Source organism: Manis javanica, chromosome 2 (assembly GCF_040802235.1).
Source record: "Manis javanica isolate MJ-LG chromosome 2, MJ_LKY, whole genome shotgun sequence".
NCBI lineage: Eukaryota > Metazoa > Chordata > Mammalia > Pholidota > Manidae > Manis > Manis javanica.
This window is the reverse complement of record NC_133157.1, coordinates 207500510-207522967: the sequence shown is the minus strand read 5'-3', so window position 1 is coordinate 207522967 and position 22458 is coordinate 207500510. Positions and strand designations below refer to the sequence as shown.

At 34.8% G+C, this 22458-nt stretch overlaps 1 protein-coding gene across 1 annotated transcript in view; it reads left to right on the top strand.

Moving 5' to 3' along the window:
• The window catches only part of LOC140848017 (serine/threonine-protein kinase TAO1-like), a 61095-nt gene that overhangs the window by 36992 nt on the left and 1645 nt on the right, over positions 1-22458 (top strand). Inside the window, exons 6-10 of the mRNA XM_073230073.1 lie at positions 200-296; positions 1821-1934; positions 4396-4487; positions 19164-19257; positions 20807-20888. Of these exons, the coding sequence (XP_073086174.1) occupies positions 200-296; positions 1821-1934; positions 4396-4487; positions 19164-19257; positions 20807-20888 (479 nt within the window). The remainder of the gene's footprint in view (positions 1-199; positions 297-1820; positions 1935-4395; positions 4488-19163; positions 19258-20806; positions 20889-22458) is intronic.

Below are 22458 nucleotides of genomic sequence, written 5' to 3'. Positions count from 1 at the left end.
CTGTGAACTATAATAACTAAGCACAACTGCGCACTTATTAAGTTCAATTGCTTTGCTTTATTATGTTGGAAAGCAAAAAATTCCTTCTTGCTAAATGTTAGTTTTTAAAAATTTGCCCGTATACTAGATATGTGTATATATATTTTAAAATAAAAATGTTCTATAGAATAATTATTTTCAAATAAAATCTTATTTTAAGTTCACAAAATGCCATTACAAGAAATGGAAATAGCAGCAATTATACATGGTGCTCTTCAGGGATTAGCCTACTTACATTCTCGTGCCATGATCCATAGGTAAGTACTTTAAAAATTACCATATATTAATAAGCAAATTTATCAGACCCAGAATTTATTAATCCTGGAAGCTTTGTTGGTTTTAGCTAAATAAAAGTATTCTGGAGTTTTACACACTCATATTTTTTTAGGTTATCCGTGTCTTAAAATGAATATACTAATTTATTTGATCTCTTTGTTGAGAATAATTTTTATCTTTTTCTACACATGGTGCTGGGCTTTCTGAAGTATGTGCACTTTATAGATTTGTGATAGAAATTTAATTATAGAAAAGTCTAATTTGTGAAGCGGAAAAGATGATAGGGATTATGTATTCTCACTTGTTTCATTTTACAGATGAAGAAACTGATGCCCCTATTTGTGACTCACTTCTCAAAGCTGATGAAGCAAGATAGATTAGACTAGAGCTAACCCAGACCTTTTGTCCTCCTGGTGACTCCTAATGCCAGGTTTGTTCCATTGATTCCATGACAGAGACAAGTAAAAGCTACTTAACACTCTATGCTTTTGAGATAATCCTCGATAATCCTTGATAATGGATAGTAATTTAAAGATTAAACCATCATAAACTATATTTTTAGCATTGGTATTGGTTTTGCCTGTTTTTAGAAGGAAGGTAGCATTTTAAAAATTATCTATGTGAACCAGATAATACATAGTAAACTTATATAGTAGAGTCATTGCAAATTAATGGGTTATCAGTTTTTTAGATGAGGGTAGTAAGGTCCAAGAGAAATCCACATGCATAGTAAATAAGAGAATGAAAGAGTTGGAAGCAGAATCTAAGGTCTTCTCAACTTCAAACAATCTTCCATGTTTTAAAAAAACAAATGGAAGAAAATAGATTGACTTAATATTACATCCATTATAATACAATTAGTATGACTTGACAAGTGCTTAGAAATTTTTTTCCTTTTGAATGTTATGGTGCCCATTGGGCATACAATCCTATTATAATTTTCTTAGTTCACATGTACATTGCTGATTTGGAAAAGAGCTTAAAAGTAAATTTGGGATCATTGATATTACCTTACCCATGTGTTTCAGTTTTCATTTCATATTTAAGTAGGAGAACTATGCTAATATTTGGAATGATATGAGTAATTAAAAAAAAACAAATTTGGGGCATCAGGGTATTTTTTCCCCATTTTATTGTTAAGGGTATACTCAGAAATCTTACAGTCATAAGAATGTTCAGCTAAATTTTTAAAACCATTATTTGTACAAATAAACAGGCACTCAAATATCGAGTCTGTGCTATTAATTACCTAATTTTTTTCTTCTGTTTCTACTGCTATTTATCTTCTCTTTTAGAAAATTGTTACTATATACTTACAGGAATTCTGTTTGTATCATTTCTTAGTTTGGATCTTAATTCTCATTATCCCAACTGAGAGATTATCCAAGGCCTTAATTATTCTGATATCTCCTTCCCTATTTTATAAACTTTTATATTATCTTTATCATTTTCAGTGTAATCTTACAAAGGAAAGACAAATAATTTTCTGTGTTCCTTAAACCCAGAGACATCAAAGCAGGAAATATCCTTCTGACACCACGAGGCCGGGTGAAACTTGCTGACTTTGGATTTGCTTCCATGGCCTCTTCTGCCAAGTCTTTTGTGGGGACGCCGCATTGGTAAGCGTAGTCCTATCTGGTATTGATCCTCATAATTGAAATGGGCAGTGTGTGGTTGTACTTTTATCAGGTGCTTTACGTTTCTCCTGGAAATACAGGGCTGCTTTAGATATTACTCTAAGCACTGTAGTTTCAGATACAGATTTGGAGTGCTGCCCTTGTATCTCTTTTTTATTTTTTTCCTTGTATCTCTTATTGTATCATTTGTCCCCTCTATGTTTCTTTCCTGTTATCATCTACATCATGTATTGGGGGTAGGAGTGAAAAAATTTAAATCTTTAAGAAGGCACAAGATAGAAATGCTAAGTGGAAATTTTCTTTAGATTTATACTTACTGTGTGTCATTATCTTCTGAATAAGAGTACCTGAAGACTGGTAGCTGATTAGGAACTTTTGTTTTCATTTTTTATTGCGGAGAATTTTACGTATACAGGGAAATAGACAAAAATATAACAAAGGCTCACACAGCGGTCAGCTCAGCCTAACAGCACCTCCGCAGGGCCTGGCTGCCCTGTGTACTTGACCTTCTTGCCCTCCCTACCCCCTCCAGTTATCTGAAGCGACTTCTAGACATCATCTAATTTTATTCATAAATAATTCCATATTAATGTCAGCAAGTCTGGAGGGAATTATTTTCCACATCTTCAACTTCCATAGATGTCCTCTCTCTGTATATTTTGAGAAATATCTTAGGTCTACTGCATCTTCTTTTCCACCTACCTTTCAAATCTCCCAACTCCCAGTTTGTTAAAGAAAGGCTTCTCACCCATCCTGAAGAGTAGAGTGATGCATTGTTCTAAGAATTAAAAGCCTCAAACCATCCCCAGAGGGACAATCTGAGAACACGTAACATCTAGAATGTATAGCACCTGAAATATTGAAGAGTTAGGACTCCCAAGTTTTGGCAAAGGGCCTTCTGCCTTCACAGTCATCTCTCTTCAGTTCCTTTTACTCCTTGTTCTTTCTTTTCCCCAATTATCTTTCCTCCCATCTTCTTTTCTAGTGAATCACAAATTATCTCATTTATAACTGGAACAGTTGTCATGAGGACACATTAACATGTTATTTACAATGAAAAATGAAGTTTGGCATTTCCTGACAGAAAATAATTCTGATTTGAATGGTTCATGTGACCGTGCAGACTGGGTTTGCTAAATTAGGTTATTATACAGCAGTGTTTTTAATGAATTGAATGAGCAAGGTCCTCAGCTCCAAGTTGTAAATATCTGTAAAGCACATATACAAAATAATGTATATACATATGTGTGCATTATATCCTATGCAACTATTAAGTTTATAAAATTTAGATACCAACTCAAAAATGTATAGGCGGATACATTTTTTAAATAAATTCATTGGAAGTAAGAAAATAAAATGTTTGAAGACCACTGTTCTGTATGACCAAAAATTTCTTATGTAGAACCCTAGTTTAGAGAGAATCTTCTTCCGCTGTATAAAAAAAGGTTTCTTTGGACAAATAATGCTTCTTAATGGTCCCCCTCATTATAAATCAGTGATCAATATTAGATACTAGAAAGGAGCTAGAAAGTTGTGCATTAAAAAGAAAACTACTTTTTTAACTTTGTTGAACTTAGTGGCTCCCCAAGCTTACTTCAACATCTCAACACATTACAAGCCCTCTATTATAGGCAATTGAAAGTTACATATGTATTAATATATAAATGGTATATTAGGAATACAGCACTGTGTACATATTTACATATTTTTACACACAGGAACACACATACACCTGGTGACAATCTTATTGAGCAGTCAGAAACTGTTCTAAATGTTTGTCTGTGCTTAACAAGTAGAAAGGAAGTATAAGCTAAAGCACCAGTGAGAACATTAGAGTCTAGCTGAAGATGCGAATTAGCGTTTCATTTTATAGCCAAGACACCTCCAAAGTTAATAATTGTATGATTTATTTAGTTATGAGTGGCTGTCCTAGCCACTTTTATCACAGAACACTACTCCTATTTGCAAAGAAGACTGACAAACTGCTTATTCATTGTTGCTTATTATGGCAGATATTTTCTCAGCTAAATGTAGTGAGTTTGTTTACTTCAAGAAAACAAGTGCCAGTGATAAAAATTTAAACTTTTGTAATAAGATGCTGAAACCAAAATGTTTGAGAACCGCTGGCATAAAGGATATACAATATTACAATCTGCAAACTTGAATTGATGTAGAATGCAACCCTGCTCTGGGGAGTCTTTCCTCCAGGATGCTGGTACGTGATCATGACAAATGGTGAGAATAAGTCTAACACTGTGTATGCAATGGTAAATATTTACCTCACAACCTGTAATGCATTTATTTCCCATTATAAGAATTCTTATGTCCAGACATATCATCTGGAATTCACACAGGTATTCTCCATGTGGGTGGTCATTATGTTTTTAAAGAATAGTATACTTTTCTCTTCTTTTTTAACTTTAAGTAACATTTTATGTTTTAGGATGTCCCCAGAAATAATTTTAGGCAGGAATGAAGAACAATATGATAGCAAAGTAGATGTATGGTCTCTGGGGATAACATGTATTGAAATAGGTAAGCATTGCTCTTTATTACTGTGTAGTAAGTTTTGATCAATGTTTCACCTCAATTTCTGTACCAAATTACAGTCTTTTATTTTTATGTCAGTGTTTAAGTGGAGCAATAAATTTATCAAGGTTGTCACTTTGGTTATTTGGCAATTTGTGTGTGTGTGTTTATATATATATATATACACACGCACACACACACATATATGTTAGTTCAGGTATATTGTATTTGCTGTATTAAATTAGGTCTAAAATAGTTTCTACTGTGGTATTAATTTTGAGGTATCTGTGTCTAAAATTTAATGAGTATTTGTTAAACACCTAGAATATGTCTATGGTTATAGATTTACCATCTATGAAGGCACTCTAAAGCATTCATGAATGCTTTAGAGTAGTAGTACCGCTACTGAGGTTACTTAATATTTCATGTTAGGTATGAGGATTAGATTATCAGGTTGCATACCTTATTGTACAGTTTGATTTTTTTAAATTTTGGTATCATTAACCTACAATTACATGAAGAACATTAAGTTTACTAGGCTCCCCCCTTCACCAAGTCCCCCCCACATACCCCTTCACAATCACTGTCCATCACTGTAGTAAGATACTGTAAAATTACTACTTGTCTGCTCTGTGTTGCATAGCCCTCCCCGTGCCCACCCCACACTCTACATGCTAATCATAATGCCTCCTTTCTTTTTTCCTGCCCTTATCCCTCCCTTCCCTCCCATCTTCCCAAGTCCCTTTCCCTTTGGTAACTATTAGTCCATTCTTGGGTTCTGTGATTCTGATGCTGTTTTGCTCCTTCAGTTTTCCTGTTTCTTATACTCCAGAGATGAGTGAAATCATCTGGTACTTGTTTTTCTCCACCTGGCTTCTTTCACTGAGCATAATACCCTCCAGGTCCATCCATGTTGTTGCCAATGGTAGGATCTGTTTTTTCCTTATGGCTGAGAAATATTCCATTGTGTATATGTACCACATCTTCTTTATCCATTCATCTACTGATGGACATTTAGGTTGCTTCCATATCTTGGCTATTGTAAATAGTGCAGTGATAAATGTAGGGGTGCATCTGTCTTTTTCAAACTGGAGTGCTGCATTCTTAGGGTAAATTTCTAGAAGTGGAATTCCTGGTTCAAATGATATTTCTATTTTGAACATTTTGAGGAACCTCCATACTGCTTTCCACAATGGTTGAACTAATTTACATTCCCACCAGCAGTGTAGGAGGGTTCCCCTTTCTCCACAACCTCACCAACATTTGTTGTTGTTTGTCTTTTCGATGATGGCAATCCTTCCTGGTGTGAGGTGATATCTCATTGTGGTTTTAATTTGCATTTGTCTGATGACAAGTGATGTGGAGCATCTTTTCATGTGTCTGTTGGCCATCTGAATTTCTTCTTTAGAGAACTGCCTATTCAGCTCCTCTGCCCATTTTTTAATTTGATTATTTGCTTTTTGTTTGCTGAGGTGTGTGAGCTCTTTATGTATTTTGGATGTCAACCCATTATCGGATCTGTCATTCATGAATATATTCTCCCACACTGTAGGATACCTTTTTGTTCTATTGATGGTGTCCTTTGCTGTACAGAAGCTTTCTTGCTTGATAGAGTCCTGATTTCTCTTTCTATTAGTTCATTGTTAGTGTATCGGAATGCCACAGATTTCTGTGTGTTAATTTTGTATCCTGCAACTTTGCTCAATTCTGATATTAGTTCTAGTAGTTTTGGAGTGGAATCTTTAGGGTTTTTCATGTACAATATCATGTCATCTGCAAATAATAACAGTTTAAATTCTTCTTTACCAATCTGTATTCCTTGTATTTCTTTGTTTTGTCTAATTTCCGTGGCTAGGACCTCCAGTACTATGGTGAAAAACAGTGGGAAGAGTGGGCATCCCTGTCTTGTTCCTGAACTCAGAGGAAAAGCTCTGAGCCTCTTGCTGTTCAGTATGATGTTAGCTGTGGGTTTATCATATATGGCCTTTATTATGTTCAGGTACTTGCCCTCTATGCCCATTTTGTTGAGAGTTTTTATCATGAATGGATGTTGAATTTTGTCAAATGCTTTTTCAGCATCTATGGAGATGATCATGTGTTTTTTTTCCTTCTTTTTGTTGATGTGGTGGATGATATTGATGGATTTTGGAATGTTGTACCATCCTTGCATACCCAGGATGAATCCCACTTGGTCATCATGTATGATCTTTTCATGTATTTTTGAATTAGGTTTGCTAATATTTTGTTGAGTATTTTTGTATCTATGTTCATCAGGGATATTGGCCTGTAGTTTTCTTTTATGATGGGGTCTTTGGCTAGTTTTGGTATTAGGGTGATGTTGGCTTCATAGAATGAGTATGGGAGTATTCCCTCCTCTTCTATTTTTTGGAAAACTTTTAGGAGAATGGGTATTATGTCTTCTCTGTATGTCTGATAAAATTCCAAGGTAAATCCATGTGGCCCAGGGGTTTTGTTCTTGGGTAGTTTTTTGATTACTGCTTCAGTTTTGTTGCTGGTAAGTGGTCTGTTTAGATTTTCTATTTCTTTCTGGGTCAGTCTTGGAAGGCTATTTTTCTAGGAAGTTGTCCACTTCTCCTAGGTTTTCCAGCTTCTTAGCATATAGGTTTTCATAGTATTCTCTAATAATTCTTTGTATTTCTGTGGGGTTCATCCTGATTTTTCCTTTCTCATTTCTGATTCTGTTGATGTGTGTTGACTGTCTTTTTCTCTTAATAAGCCTGGCTAAAGGCTTGTCTATTTTGTTTATTTTCTCGAAGAACCAGCTCTTGGTTTCATTGATTTTTTTCTATTGTTTTATTCTTCTCAATTTTATTTATTTCTTCTCTGGTCTTTATTATGTCCCTCTGTCTGCTGACCTTAGGACTCATTTGTTCTACTTTTTCTGATTTCGATAATTGTGACATTAGACTATTCATTTGGGATTGTTCCTCCTTCTTTAGTTATGCCTGGATTGTTATATACTTGCCTCTTAAGGCTGCTTTTGCTGTGTCCCTCAGAAGTTGGGGCTTTGTGTTGTTGTTGTCACTTGTTTCCATATAGTGCTCTATCTCCTTTTTAATTTGGTCATTGATCCATTGATTATTTAGTAGCGTGTTGTTAAGCCTCCATGTGTTTGTGAGCCTTTTTGCTTTCTTTTACAATTTATTTCTAGTTTTATACCTTTGTAGTCTGACAAGTTGGTTGGTAGGATTTCAATCTTTTGGAATTTACTGAGGCTCTTTTTGTGGCCTAGTGTGTGGACTATTCTGGAGAATGTTCCATGTGCACTTGAGAAGAATGTGTATCCTGTTGCTTTTGGATGTAGAGTTCTATAGATGTCTATTAGGTCCATCTGTTCTAGTATGTTGTTCAGTGCCTCTGTGTCCTTACTTATTTTCTGTCTGGTGGATCTGTCCTTTGGAGTTAGTGGTGTGTTGAAGTCTCCCAAAATGAATGCATTGCATTCTATTCCTCATTAAATTCTGTTAGTATTTGTTTTACATATGTTGGTGCTCCTGTATTGGGTGCATATATGTTTATAATGGTTATATCCTCTTGTTGGATTGAGCCCTTTATCATTATGTAGTGTCCTTCTTTGTCTCTTGTTACTTTCTTTGTTTTGAAGTCTATTTTGTCTGATACTAGTATTGCAGCACCTGCTTTTTTCTCTCTGTTGTTTGCATGAAATATATTTTTCCATCCCTTGACTTTTAGTCTGTGCATGTCTTTGGGTTTGAGGTGAGTCTCTTATAAGCAGCATATAGATGGGTCTTGCTTTTTTATCCTTTCTATTACTCTGTGTCTTTTGATTGGTGCATTCAGTCCATTTACATTTAGGGTGATTATTGAAAGATATGTACTTATTGCCCCTTCAAGCTTTAGATTCGTGGTTACCAAAGGTTCAAGGTTAGCTTCTTTGCTACCTTACTTTCTAACTTAACTCGCTTATTGAGCTATTATAAACACAGTGTGATGATTATTTCTCTCTCTTCCTATTCCTTCTCTTCCATTCTTCATATGTTGGGTGTTTTTTTCTGTGCTTTTTTAAGATTCCCTGTAGAGGTGGTTTGTGGGAGGCAAATTCCCTCAACTTTTGCTTGTCTGGGAATTTTTTAATCCATCCTTCATAGTTAAATGATAATCGTGCTGGATACAGTATCCTTGGTTCAAGGCCCTTCTGTTTCATTGCATTAATATATCATGCCATTCTCTTCTGGCCTGTAAGGTTTCTGTTGAGAAGTCTGATGAATGCCTGATGGGTTTTCCTTTTTAGGTGATCTTTTTTCTCTCTCTGGCTGCCTTTAATACTCTGTCCTTGTCCTTGATCTTTGCCATTTTAATCATTATGTGTCTTGGTGTTGTCCTCTTTGGGTCCCTTGTGTTGGGAGTTCTGTGTGCTTCCATGGTCTGAGAGGCTATTTCCTCCCCCAGTTTGGGGAAGTTTTCAGTAATTATTTCTTCAAAGACACTTTCTATTCGTTTTTCTCTGTCTTCTTCTTCTGGTACCCCTATGGTGCGGATATTGTTCCTTTTGGATTGTTCACACAGTTCTCTTAATATTGTTTCTTTCCTGGAGATCCTTTTATCTCTCTGTGCGTCAGCTTCTATGCATTCCTGTTCTCTGGTTTCTATTCCATCTAGGACCTCTTGTATCTTATCCATTCTGCTTATAAATCCTTCCAGAGATTGTTTCACTTCTGTAATCTCCCTCTGGATGTCATCCCTTAGCTGTTATATATTTCTCTGCAGCTCCGTCAGCATGTTTATGATTTTTATTCTGAGTTCTTTTTCAGGAAGTCTGGTTAGGTCTATCTCCTTCTAGGGGTTGACTCTGTGATTTTGGTCTGTCTCAAATTATGCCTTTTCATGGCGATATAGTATGCAGAGCTGGCACAAATGATGGCTGGGAGAATGTCCCTTCTTGTTGGTTTGTGGCCTTCCTGTCCTGGGAGAACAGCTACATCTAGCAGCTTGTACTGGGAAGCTGCACACAGATGGGGCTTCTTATTCTTGCCCTTCCACTCTGGATTTTAGCTCCATGGTTGCTGTGAGCGTGGACTCCTTTGGGCCGCTGCTCTGATATGGCGGAGTTGCATTAGAGGGGAAACGGCTAGGAGGCTGTTTATCTCCATGAGGGGCCTCCGTGCTGCCCTGCTGTCCAGGGGGTTAGGGTGCCCAGAGTTCTCCGGGATTCCTAGCTGCTAGACTAAGTGTCCTGGCACACTTCCGTCCAGCTGTGGGGTCCTTGTCCCTTTAAGTCTTTCAAAAAGCGCTCGCTTTTCTTTGCCCCTGGGGCACTGGCTGTGGGTTCCACTCACAGATCTTACTGTCCTGTTTCCCTAGTTTCCAGCACCCCACACACTGTGTCTGCCCTCTGGTGTGGATGGCTAGGGCTGGCTATTTAGCAGTCCTGGGCTCCCTCTCCCTCCTCGCTCTGACTCCTCTCCTGCTGGGAGCTGGGGTGAGGGGTGTTCAGGTCCTGCCAGTCTGGGGCTTGTATCTTACCTCCTTCATGAGGCGTTGGGTTCTCGCAGGTGTAGATGTAGTCTGGCTGTTGTCCTGTGTCTTCTGGTCTCTCTTTTAGGAATAGTTGTATTTGTTGTATTTTCAAAAATATATGTGGTTTTGGGAGGAGATTTCCACTGCTCTACTCACGCCGCCATCTTGTCAGTCTCTGTACAGTTTGATTTTTTGCACACATTTTATTCTGTTGCCCTAAGTGGAATTATGCTTAAGGCAGTGGACCATCAACGCTTTGCTAATACTCCCATTGTAAGTGAGCCAGGTGAGTAATTGAACTGTCAGTATAATGGAAGCTGATGGCCATCTTCTTGCTCTTGATTCCCTGCACCAGCGTATAATAGCCTTCACATTTTTTTCTTTAAGCTTTATTTACTATTAAGAAATACTGGGAATATTTAATTGGCCCATTCTAGGAGTGACCAAAGATTGAAAATAACACATTTTAAGTAAAATCCATGTGTCATTTGGATAAATCATCAACCTGGGTTTGTCAGTAGTAAAAAACGCAGAAAGGGAAATTGAGGTAAAATAAAAGTAAAAACTTCCTTATCATTACACAATAAATACTATAATTTCCATTATAACCAGGCTGTTTCTATCTTGCAATCTAATATTTTTCCAAAATAATATAACCTTAAGATTTTTTCACTTTTGTTAGGATTCCTACATTAATCATTCCCTTCGAGCTCTGTATCATCATATATATTTTAAAGCTTGACATCAGTAAAGAGAGATTTGGAGATGACCATGTCATCCTTTTCTGTTATTTTGGTCTCAATTTGAGGTTTTCAAAGTGTTTCTTCTATTTGAAAATATCTTTAGGTATCTTTAACTCTTGTTCTTTTACTCCTGATTCTTCCTCCTAGCAGTACATCCTAATTAATTTCTTAAGAAACTTGGGTGTAAATGTACAGAAGCTGGTTAATATACTCTGGCTATGGGGTATTTTTATGGGGTATGTGTTTGATGCATCTATGTGCCCCTTGGGTTGGTGAAATTGATCCTTTTAGATATCATTGATGTATTTTGATATTCATTTGATTAGAAAGTATTCCTTGACTAATTTTACTGCTCGGAAAGAAATGTATAAACTCCAGAGTTTCTATGGGATGGATTCTTATTTTTACCATGTTTTCTCATTTCTTATTATAGTTTATAAAATAGACTTCCTTCACAGTGAGAGTTTTTACACATAGAATAAAGCAACTGCAGATGTGACTGCCTAAATTTTAAAGGAGTGAGATATTTCAAAGAAGTTCTTAGAGTTTTAGGCATGCATGTGGCATCTTCAACTTTTAGAAACTCTTTCATGATCACTTTTTAAATTTTTACTTACAGATATTTTGAATTCTGTAATGTCATGAACCAGAACGTGACTCTGGTTCCAGGGGAAAGTCTAGAGTAGCACGGGCCAATAAAATGTTCTGTAGTGATAGATATATTCTCTATTTGCATGTCTTTTGAGCACTTGAAATGTGGCTAGTACAACTGTGGAACTGAATTTTAAATTTTATTTCATTTAAATAAGTTTGCATTTATGGGGTATGGAGGAGACTTGATAATATGGGTATAGTAACCACATTGTTTTTCATGTGAAACCTTCATAAGAGTGTATATCAATAATACCTTAATAAAGAAAAATGTATAAAAAATAAGTTTGCATTTAAATAGTAACATGTAGCTGCCCTTTTAGACAAAACAGGTATAGAGGCCTGATTTTTTTTAATGCAAATTAGATTTGCTGTCTTGGGAAATATATGTTATGTGCTTTTCTACTTTAAAATAATTAAGGATAATGAATTAAAGCAAACATTTCTTACAGGGTAGGTAAAAGAACAAAACTTAAGTCATTTGTACTGTCTTTGGTTTTGAGAAATACAGTTCTAAATAAATATGACTTTCATTCCCTATTATCGTAGAGGTTGAAATAAGTTGAATTTTTTCATAGGTGACTTTATGTGTTTGTTCACAATTTGATGAAAAAGATCCCAATTTTGTTGCTTTTCAGGCTATGTGCATGATTGCACAGTTGTGTTTATAAAAATAAAATGTGCCATTTTTTCTGATTATAAAAGTACATGTTGAGAGTATAAAATATCAGAAATATAAAAGGTGTAAAAGTAACTACAGTCACTTGTTAAAGGATACACAAAATAAAAAGATGTAAATTATGACATCAAAAATATAAAACATGGTGGGAAATAACAATGTAGAACTTCAAAATGCTTTCTAAATCAGCAATTTAAAATAGATAATTATAAATATTAGTTTCATGTAAGCTTCATGGTAACCACAATGTTAAAAGCTCTAGTAGATACACAAAAAATAAAAAGGGATCTACGAATACCACTACCAAAAAAATCAAATCAGAAAGAAAGAGAGCAAGAGGAAAAGGAAAGGAACAAAGGAATTACAAAACAACCAGAAAGCAATGAACAAAATGGCAGTAAGTACATACTTATGTAAAGTTACTTTAATTATAAATAAACTAAATTCTCCAGTCAAAAGACAGAGTGGCTGAATGGATTAAAAATAATAAGACCCATGTATATGATGCCTACAAGAGACGCACTTTAGATGTAAGGATACGTACACACTGAAAGTAAAAGGATAGAAACAGATATTCCGTGCAAATGGAAATCAAAAGAAAGCTGGGGTAGCTGTACTTACAAAAGACAAAATAGACTTGCAAACAGACTAACAAGAAACAAGGACATTACGTATTGATAAAGAGGTCAGTCCAACAAGAGGATATAACGTGTAAATATTTATGCACCCAACTGGTAGCACCTAAGATTATAAAGCAATATTAATAGACCTAAAGGGATAAATAGACAGCAATACAATAATAGTAGGGGACTTTAACATCCCACTTTCATCAATGCATAGATTATTCAGACAAAACAATCAATATGGAAACATTGTCCTTTAATAACACACTGGACCAGATGAATTTAACAGACATATACAGAACATGCCATCCCAAAATAACAAAATGCACATACTTCTGAAGCACCCATGGAACATTCTACAGGATAGATCATATCTTAGGACACAAAACAGATCTTAATAAATTTAAGAAGATGGAAATTATATCAAACATATTTTCCAGACACAATGGTATGAAACTTGTAATCAGTTACAAGAAGAAAAATGGGAAATTCACAACTATGTGAGATTAAACAACATGCTATTGTAACAACCAATGCATCAAAGAAGAAATAAAAATATATAAGGAGACAGATACTGGAAGTACAACATACCAAAACACATTGGATGTACAAAGAGCAGTTCTAAGAGGGAAGTTTGTAGCAATAAATGCCTACATTAAAACACTAGGAAATTTCTCAAGTAAACAACCTTAGGTAAAACCTCAGGAAATGAGAAAAAACAAGAATTAACCAGTCCCAAAGTTAGGAGAAGAAAGGAAATAACAAAAATGAGAGCAGAAATAAATGAAATAAAAAACTAAAAAGTTAACAGAACAGATCAATGAAACTAAGAGCTGGTGTTTTGAAAAGATAAAAAGAATAGACATATCTCTAGTTAGAATTAACCATGATAAAAAGGACTGAAAATCAGAAATGAAAGAAGAGGCATAACAACTGTTATTGCAGAAATATAAAGGATCACAAGAGACTACTATTTACAATTAATATGCCAACATATTGGACATCATAGAAGAAATGGATAAATTGTTGGAAACATACAACCTATTAAGACTGAATAATGAAGGTATAAAAATTCTAAACAGACTGATTACTAGTAAAGAGATCTAATCAGTAATCAAAAACCTCCCAGAAAACAAAATCGAGGACCAGATGGCTTCAGTATTGCAGTCTAACACACATGTAAAGAAGTAATACCAGTCCTTCTCAAACTCTTCCAAAAAACTGAAGAGGAGGGAATACTTCCAAACTCATTTTATGAAGCCAGCATTACCTTGACAAACAGAACCAGACAGGGACACTACAAGAAAAGAAAGTTACAGGCCAGTGTCCCTGAGGAACATAGGTGCAAAAATTTTCAGTGAAGCACTGGCAAATGTAATTCAACAATACAGTAAAAGAATCGTACACCATGATTAACTGTGACATATCCCAGGGATGCAAATATGGGATCAGTGTCTGCAGATCAGTGTGATCCACCACATTAACAAAATGAAGGCTGAAAATATGATTATGTCATTAGACACAGAAAAACATTTGACTAAATTCAGCATCCATTTGTGATAAAAACTCTTAGCATAAGTGTGGAGGGAAGATAGCTCAACATAATAAAGTCCATATATTGCAAGCCCACTCCTAATATCCTACCAAGTAGCTAAAAGCTTAAAGGCTTTCCTCTAAGATTGGGAACAAGACAAGGATATCCCCTCACCACTTTTATTCAACATAGTATTGGAAATACCATCCAAAGCAATTAGACAAGAAAAAAAATTAGACAAGAAAAAGAAACAAAAGGCATCCAGATCAGGAAGGAAGAAGTAAAACTATCACTGTCTACAGATGACATGATATTATTACATAAAGAAAACCCTAAAGACTCCAACACAATGGTTAGAACTAATAACTAAATTCAGCAAAGTTGCAGGAGATAAAATTAATACACAGAAATCCATTGCATTCCTATATTCTAACAACAAACTAGCAGAAACAGAAATCAGGAAAACAATTCTATTTAAAACTGCATCAAAAAGAATGAAATACCTAGAAATAAACCTTGCCAAGGTGGTGAAAGACCTATACTTTCTTCATGAGAGAAATTAACCAATAAATGGAAATAATGCCCTGTTCATGGATAGGAAGAATTAATATTGTCAAAATGGCCATCCTGCCCAAAGCAATTTACAGAGTCAGTAAATTCTGTAAAAATTCTATAAAAATTATCAATGGTATTTTTCAATGAGCTAGAACAAATTGTTCTAAAATTCCTGTGGAACCACAAAAGACCCCCATGTAACCAAAGCAATTCTGAGAAAGAACAAAGCTGGGGTGATTATCCTCCCTGACTTCAAACTCTATTATCAATCTTTAGTAATCAAAACAGTATGGCACTGGCACAAGAACAGATCCATAGATGAATGAAACAAAATAGCCTAGATATAAACACATGCATATATGGTCAACTAATACAATAATATAAAGAAGCCATGAATATATAGTGGGGAAAAGATAGCCTCTTCAACAGCTCATTTGGGAAAACTGGACAGGTCCATGTAAGAGAATGAAACTGGAAGCAATCCACATTTATAGATATACATATTTGAGAAACATGTATATAAGATAATAAGGACTAGGATCTCTAACTTTTAAAAAATTAAATTTTATTTAAATCACATTAGTTTAGTAGTAGTAGCTTAGAAGAATTTGAAATGGGGGATAATATGTTCTCTGACTTCAGGCTATACTACAAAGTAACTCTAATCAAAACTATATGGTACTGGCACAGGAACAGACCCATAGATCAGTGGAACAAAATAGCCCAGATATAAACCCATGCATATATGGTCACTTAATATATAATAAAGGAGCCATGAATATACAATGGTGAAAGGACAGACTCTTCAACAACTGATGTTGGCAAAACTGGACAGGTACATGCAAGAGAAAGAAGCTACATTACTGTCTATAACTCTCTACACAGGAAAGTAAACTCGAAATAGATCAAAGATCTAGATGTACGACATGAAACCATAAAACTCTTAGAAGAAAACATTGGCAAAAATCTCTCAAACATAAGTGTGAGCAGTTTTTTCCTGTACACAACTGCTCAGGAAATGGAAACAAAATAACAAATGAACAAGTGGGAGTATATAACAAACCAAAATGCTTCTGTACAGCAAATGACACCATCAGCAGAACAAAAATGTAACCTACAGTATGGGAGAGTATACTTGTAAATGATTTGTCCTTTTAAGGGTTAACATCCAAAATATATAAAGGACTCATACTACTAAACACCAAAAAGAAAAAAAAAAACAACAAAAAATGGGCAGATGAACAGAACAGACATTTTTCCAAAGTAGAAATACAGATGGACAACAGGCACATGAAAAGATGCTTCACATCACTAATTATCAGGGAAATGCAACTTAAAATGACAGTAATATATCACCTCAGACCAGTTAGAATGGCCTCTGTCCAAGAGAAAAGAAAAAACAATGTGGAGAAAGGGGAACCCTTCTACCCTCTTGGTGGGAATGTAAATTGGAGCAGCCACTGTGGAAAGCAGTGTGTAGGTTACTAAAAAAACTAAAAATAGAAATGCCATATGACCCAGTAATTCCACTTCTAGGAATTTACCTGAAGAAAACAAAATCCCTTATTCAAAAAGATAGATGCACCCCTGTGTTTATTGTTGTATTACAGTAGCCAAGTTATGGAAACAGCCTAACTGTCCATCAGTAGATAAGTGGATAAAGAAGAGGTGATACATATACACAATGGAATATTATTCAGCCATAAGAAGAAAAGAAATCCTGCCATTTGCAACAACATGGATCAACCTAGAGGGTATTATGCTAAGTGAAATAAGCCAAGCAGAGACAAAATGCCATATCATTTCACTTATTTGTGGAATCTAAACACAAAACAAAAGGAACACAATAGCAGTAGACTTATAGACAGTAGTGACTGGTGGTTACTGTGCAGGAGGGATTGGGGTGAGTAGTTGAGGGTGAGGGCAATAAAAGGGCACAAAAATTTTCAGTCATAAGTTGGTCACCAGGATAGTAGAATAGCATGGAAAATATACGCACTGCTTCTGTAACATTTTCCTATGTTGACAGTAACTGCAGTAGTGGGGGTGAGGATTTAATATGGGTGACTGTAGAACCACTGTGTTGTATACTTGAAACCAATATAAGATTGAATATCAATGATACTTCAAGTAAAAAAATATTTGAAATGGAAAATATCCTTTGAATCCACTGAAGGCTACCGCAGTCTAGATTTAGTAAATCTCTATGGTTTTTAGCTAACTTCAGTATTCTTTGACTAAATAGAGATGTTCAGCTTTATAGTAAATGACAGATCAAAAATCACACTCTGGTTTGATACATCGATGGTACACCACTTAGAATTTTTGAATACTTTAATAAATCACAGTAGAAACGAGTTATTTTATTCATTAAGAATTTCTTCAGTAATCCCTTCCCCTTCTTGGATCAAACTACTCATTCTTAAAGCTGTTGGGAGGACAGTATAAAGTACGTGTCCATGTCACCTGCTGAGCCATGTCAGAGTCCTGTGAGGAGAGGAGGGAGTTCCCACAGACAGAATGCCTTGTACGTGGAAGCAGAACCTGTGCAGGGAGGGCGGTAGTCAAGTTTGGAGATTCAGAGTCCTGGTGGGGTAACCAAAGCATTCAGACCTGGAAGTAGCCCAGCATGGGGTGTCAGAGGCCAAGGAGCACGTCCACATTTGGGGTTGGGTCACGTGACACAGTGGCAGTGCCTGATTGAAAGGAAGGGGGCTTCCCTCCTGAGGGCTGATGAGGAGGGCCTCACTGCAGAAAGTGATCCAGTTTAGATGGGGTGTCAGAAACTGAGTGGATGAAGTGGACATTCACACTGTAGACAGGCTTGGAATGGGATTTGAAAACTTGAAGGGGAAAAAGGGAAAGGGTGGTGGCCAAGATGGGAGACTGGCTATGTACAGGGGCGAGTCATCAAATATATTAAGGATAATGAGAGTGAGGTTTCTTACTGTCCGAGAAGGGTGCTACAAATAATGGAAAGAGAAGGCTCGAATAAATAGTACTGTAGCATTGGATTTGAGATATTGTAGTGAACTCAGTTGTTTTCAATAAACAACTAAAGATATTTAATGTGCAAGTATGAATACAAATAGATGAGGGACGTGTGTGTTCCCTTCCTTTATCCACTGACAGGATCTAAGAGAAGTGACACGGGCAGTAGCAGTGAGCACACTGCCTGCCACAGCTCCTTGGAGCTGTGTGTACAGTAGGGAAAGCATAAGATGATCCTGGAACATCTTAGTGGGCCAGAGAGCAAGGAGCTGAGCAGGGAATGATGGAGCCATGCCGGAAAGGCAGAAGTCGGCTAAAAAGATTCTCAACTGCTCAAAAATGAAACAATTTCAACATCAAAATAAATGATAGTAGCAGGTTATAAATTATTAAATGAAGAATCTAAATCTATAGAATAAGAGAATTAAATGATCTTTATGCAAAACAGAATATTTATATAGACTCAAGTACCTTTTCACAAATACTTAATAATTACAAAGGAAAAAAGTGAAACTTCACCATGAAACCGTGTGGAATGGCCTTAAGTGATCAAAGTGATCACCATCAATGACAAGACGATCTGAAACCATGGACCTGTTCCATAGGATCATCATAGAATACACTGAGGAAAGCATGACACTTGCTTCTGTGATATTCCTGCCAGAGATGTGGAAACTAAATTTAATAACAGCACAAAGCCAAACTGAGGGATATTCGAGAGTCAAAATTGTATACTTGTGAATTGTCAAGGTCATGACTTCAACTGTCACCTTAAGACTAGAAAAAGAAGGGCAAATTCAATCCACAGTAAACAGAACAAAGAGACCCAGAAAAGATGAAAACAAATCAATTAAATAGAAAATGAAAACAATAGAGAAAATCAATGAGATCACAAATTAGTTCTTTGGGAAAATTAACGAAATTAATAAACCTCTGGCTAGATCAAACAGAAAGAAGACACAAACAACCAATATCAGGAATGACAGGGGACATGACTCCAGATTTTACACATATTGAAAGGATTATAGGGATATTTTATGTAAGTTTAAAACTTAGAAAAAATGGACAATTTCCTTTAAGGATGCAGATGATTGAAGGTCATTTTTGCTACAAAGGACATTATTGGGACATTTGATTGAAACTACAATGGAGCTTAAGATTAGATAATAGTCATGTATTCATATTAATGGTCTGATTTAATGACTATTAGGTTCTCTTAGAATGTTCTTGTTGGAAAAATACACTATTTAGAGATGTGCATCAGGGCTGCAATTTTCTTTCTATTGACTCACTTTACTAGCAACTTTTTTCCTAAGTTGGGGTTTATTTAAAAAAAAAAACTCACAGTGCTTCCATGCTCCTATATAACAGGCACATATTTAACAGGAAGTTTTCTTTCTTTTATAGCGGAAAGGGAGCCTCCTTTATTTGCTATGAATGCAATGCGTGCCTTATATCTCATTACCAGAAATAACCCCCCTACACTGCAGTCTAATGAATGGTGAGTATGGCTGAGAGATATATTGTTCAACATGGTAAAATTTAAATACTTTTTCATAATGTTATCAAAATGATTTCATTTCAAATAGGTGAAGTGTATATAACCTGAAGAAATATTAAAATAGCTTTATTTTATCCTTACATCATATTTATCCTTTATTATCTCTACTTTTCATAGCATGTATGTAACTCAGTTCAGAAATAAAAGATAGATGATGCTACATGGGAGCAAAAAGTATGGCTTTTGTATAAAAAGTAATATATTTTTTGTACCTTAGCAACACATACAACCCTGATTATATAATAAATAACATGATTTAAACGTTCATATTTTAAAACTGCAGTATATAGATTGCCACAACCTGTACAGATTTTAATTGGGGAATGGTTTATAATTGATATAGTATAAAACTTAGGTAAAAATGATTTGATAATTTATCAGAATTACAGATAATTCATAATTTTTGGATGATTCTAATTGTTATTATTTATTATTCAGAATGTGCTTTGATGTTGTATCTCCTAATGCTTCTTTGATAATACTGTTATTCATGTAAAGAAGCTTATTGAGAACAGATGGACAATTTTAGGAAAGAAGGATTTTTATCAGTGATAGAAAATTTTAATGGAAAGTCTTCAGGTGTATCTAGCATTTGAAAAATTCTATGGGTCTACCTACCGTACTTAAATACTTTAAAATTCACAAGTAAGATGCATAAATTAGCAATAATTTATTTTTTATCATTACATTATTAAGTCAAGTTCACAGGTCTTTGCTGCTTCTGTAGAGATGTTTTGAAGAAATCTTGGCTCAGAGTTTATTATGGTACATCTGAATAATAAATACATGAAACACAGGCTGTCTTTACACAGTTTGATACTTTGGGGATTCAAAAAATAATTCTTGTATAAAAGAATTAAATCTTATTTGAAGATTGATGACAAACATTGATGGAATATTTTTTACTTACTGCCTTACTGAACTCTCATCAATAACACTATACAATAGTATGTTACAGAATTCTAATTTTTAAAAAAAATTTAATTGTTTTCTGGAACTTTTGTCCATTTGCTCAAGGACACTAAATACTTAGGTATAAAAATTGTTCTTTCCAAAACAAATAGCGTGATGTTCTGAAACATGCTATATGGAAGATGATTCAAAGGTCAAGCAAGAAAGAGACATGGCTAGAGAAAAGAAAAAAAATTACTAAGAAGAATATTATCTTAGATTTGAATGCAAAAAGGAAAATGACTGACTTCCATAATTTACCACAACGTAGAATGAGTTGTGATACTTAAGTATGTGAGAGCAGGATTTTAAAATAATGCATGCAAAAATACCATTTTCTGTTGAAAATGGTAAAGATTCATTAGTTGCTTTTCATAGCTTTTTATAGACTTACATGATGAAATATTTAGTGAATTGTGTCTGCTTTTTTTTTTATGATTTCTATTCTCCCTCCCACCCATAGGGACATGCCTTGATTTGTGGATGTGTTTTTAAAGGAAATAGCAATATGTTCACTTAATACTTTCCTTTACAATAGGTCCAGTCCTTTTCGCAACTTTGTAGAGTCTTGCCTCCAGAAAAACCCTAAAGATCGCCCTACATCAAAGAAACTTTTAAAGGTCAGTTATACTCTGTTTTGTACACCTAAGAAATTATTTTAAAGAATGTGTTTTATTCCTCTTTGATTCCGAATCAATATTAAGTATGCAGTACTGGGTTTTGCTAAAATACTAATTTCATAATACCATTCTTTCTTGGAAATTTTCTTAGTTGCTAAGGTTTTCGTTTTTTTTTCAAAATTAACTGCTGTTACTATGTCTGAATAGAATATATAGTTAAATATTCAGTATAGTAGTACTAAATGACTTAATTTTTATACGTGCAAGAATATATTCATGAATTACAACTTCAAATTTTAACTCATGTGGAACAATGGCATTTCAGAGGTGGCAAAGCATAGTTTAACTTTGGATTTAATTTTTGTATCTCCCATACTTTATATATCGATCTGTCCTATATAAAGTAATATGAAAGGAAGAGAAATGATGTGTAATACATTTACATAAATACTGTGGGAGAAAAGAGATTTCAAAAGAACTGTAAAAAATGGATATCACATTTTTGTTTCCTTTTGAGAAATATGTTTTTGCAACTTAGCAATGAAAATATTTTAAAAGTAATGTGAATTCTATTCATTTTTCAATAGTTTTGGTTATCTAATTTAAGTAAATTATTAGTATATGCTTTCTGTTCGCAAAAATGTTTTCATTTAGAGGTTGATATCTTATTAATAGCAATAATAGTATTGTTCGACTTAATATAGTTCTTAAAACATCTAGATAAGGCATTAGTGAGTAGCAGTTGACTATCTTTTTGTGACCCTAAGGAATTTTGTGGATTTTTCACTAGAAAATTAGACTTTCAGCATGAATGTTTTAGAATTTCAAAGAAGTTCAGTTTATTCTCACCAACACGCAGTTCAATATGGAAGGATATTGAAAGGATCATGTACATATTCAGTAGGGTTATTTGCAACTACAGTATGTAGAAGAGCAGTATAAAGTTTCAGTAACACTTAGGGAATTCTAGGCCTTAAGCACACTTACAGTCTCAAATGAAAGCCCAAAAACTAGGTATTCGCAATAGCAACAAAAGGTTTAGTATAGCTATGAATTACAGCTATACTATAGTAAGTGAAAAATAAGCAGGATCCATTTGTAGAAAACTATTAAATAACTTAGAATTACAAGATATATTATTTTCGGATAAAAAAGACCGAATATTATAAATAGTGGTACATACCATGCTAAGGCTCAGGAAAAGGAAGAATGTGACTGGCTTCTTACATTTGCCTAGTGAAGGCGAAAGAAGCTCTTTTGGTAATAACCCAACCCACCAGGAATGGATACTTGACCTTGGGTGGTCCCAAACCTGCATATGTATTCATGTACCTGGTCCATTTTGTATGTTGACATTATGGGAAGTGATAGGAAGAATCTGTCAAGTGCATCCTTCCCTTTGGCCTAATCACATTTCTGTTACAGTCTGTCATAAGGAAAAAAATAAAATGAAAAAAAGTGACTTACTGTATGAAGGTATTTATCTGAGAATGAGAAATTGAAAATAATTATCCAGAATTAGAATAATGGTTATGTAATTTTGGCATGAACATTTGATGAAATAGTCTGT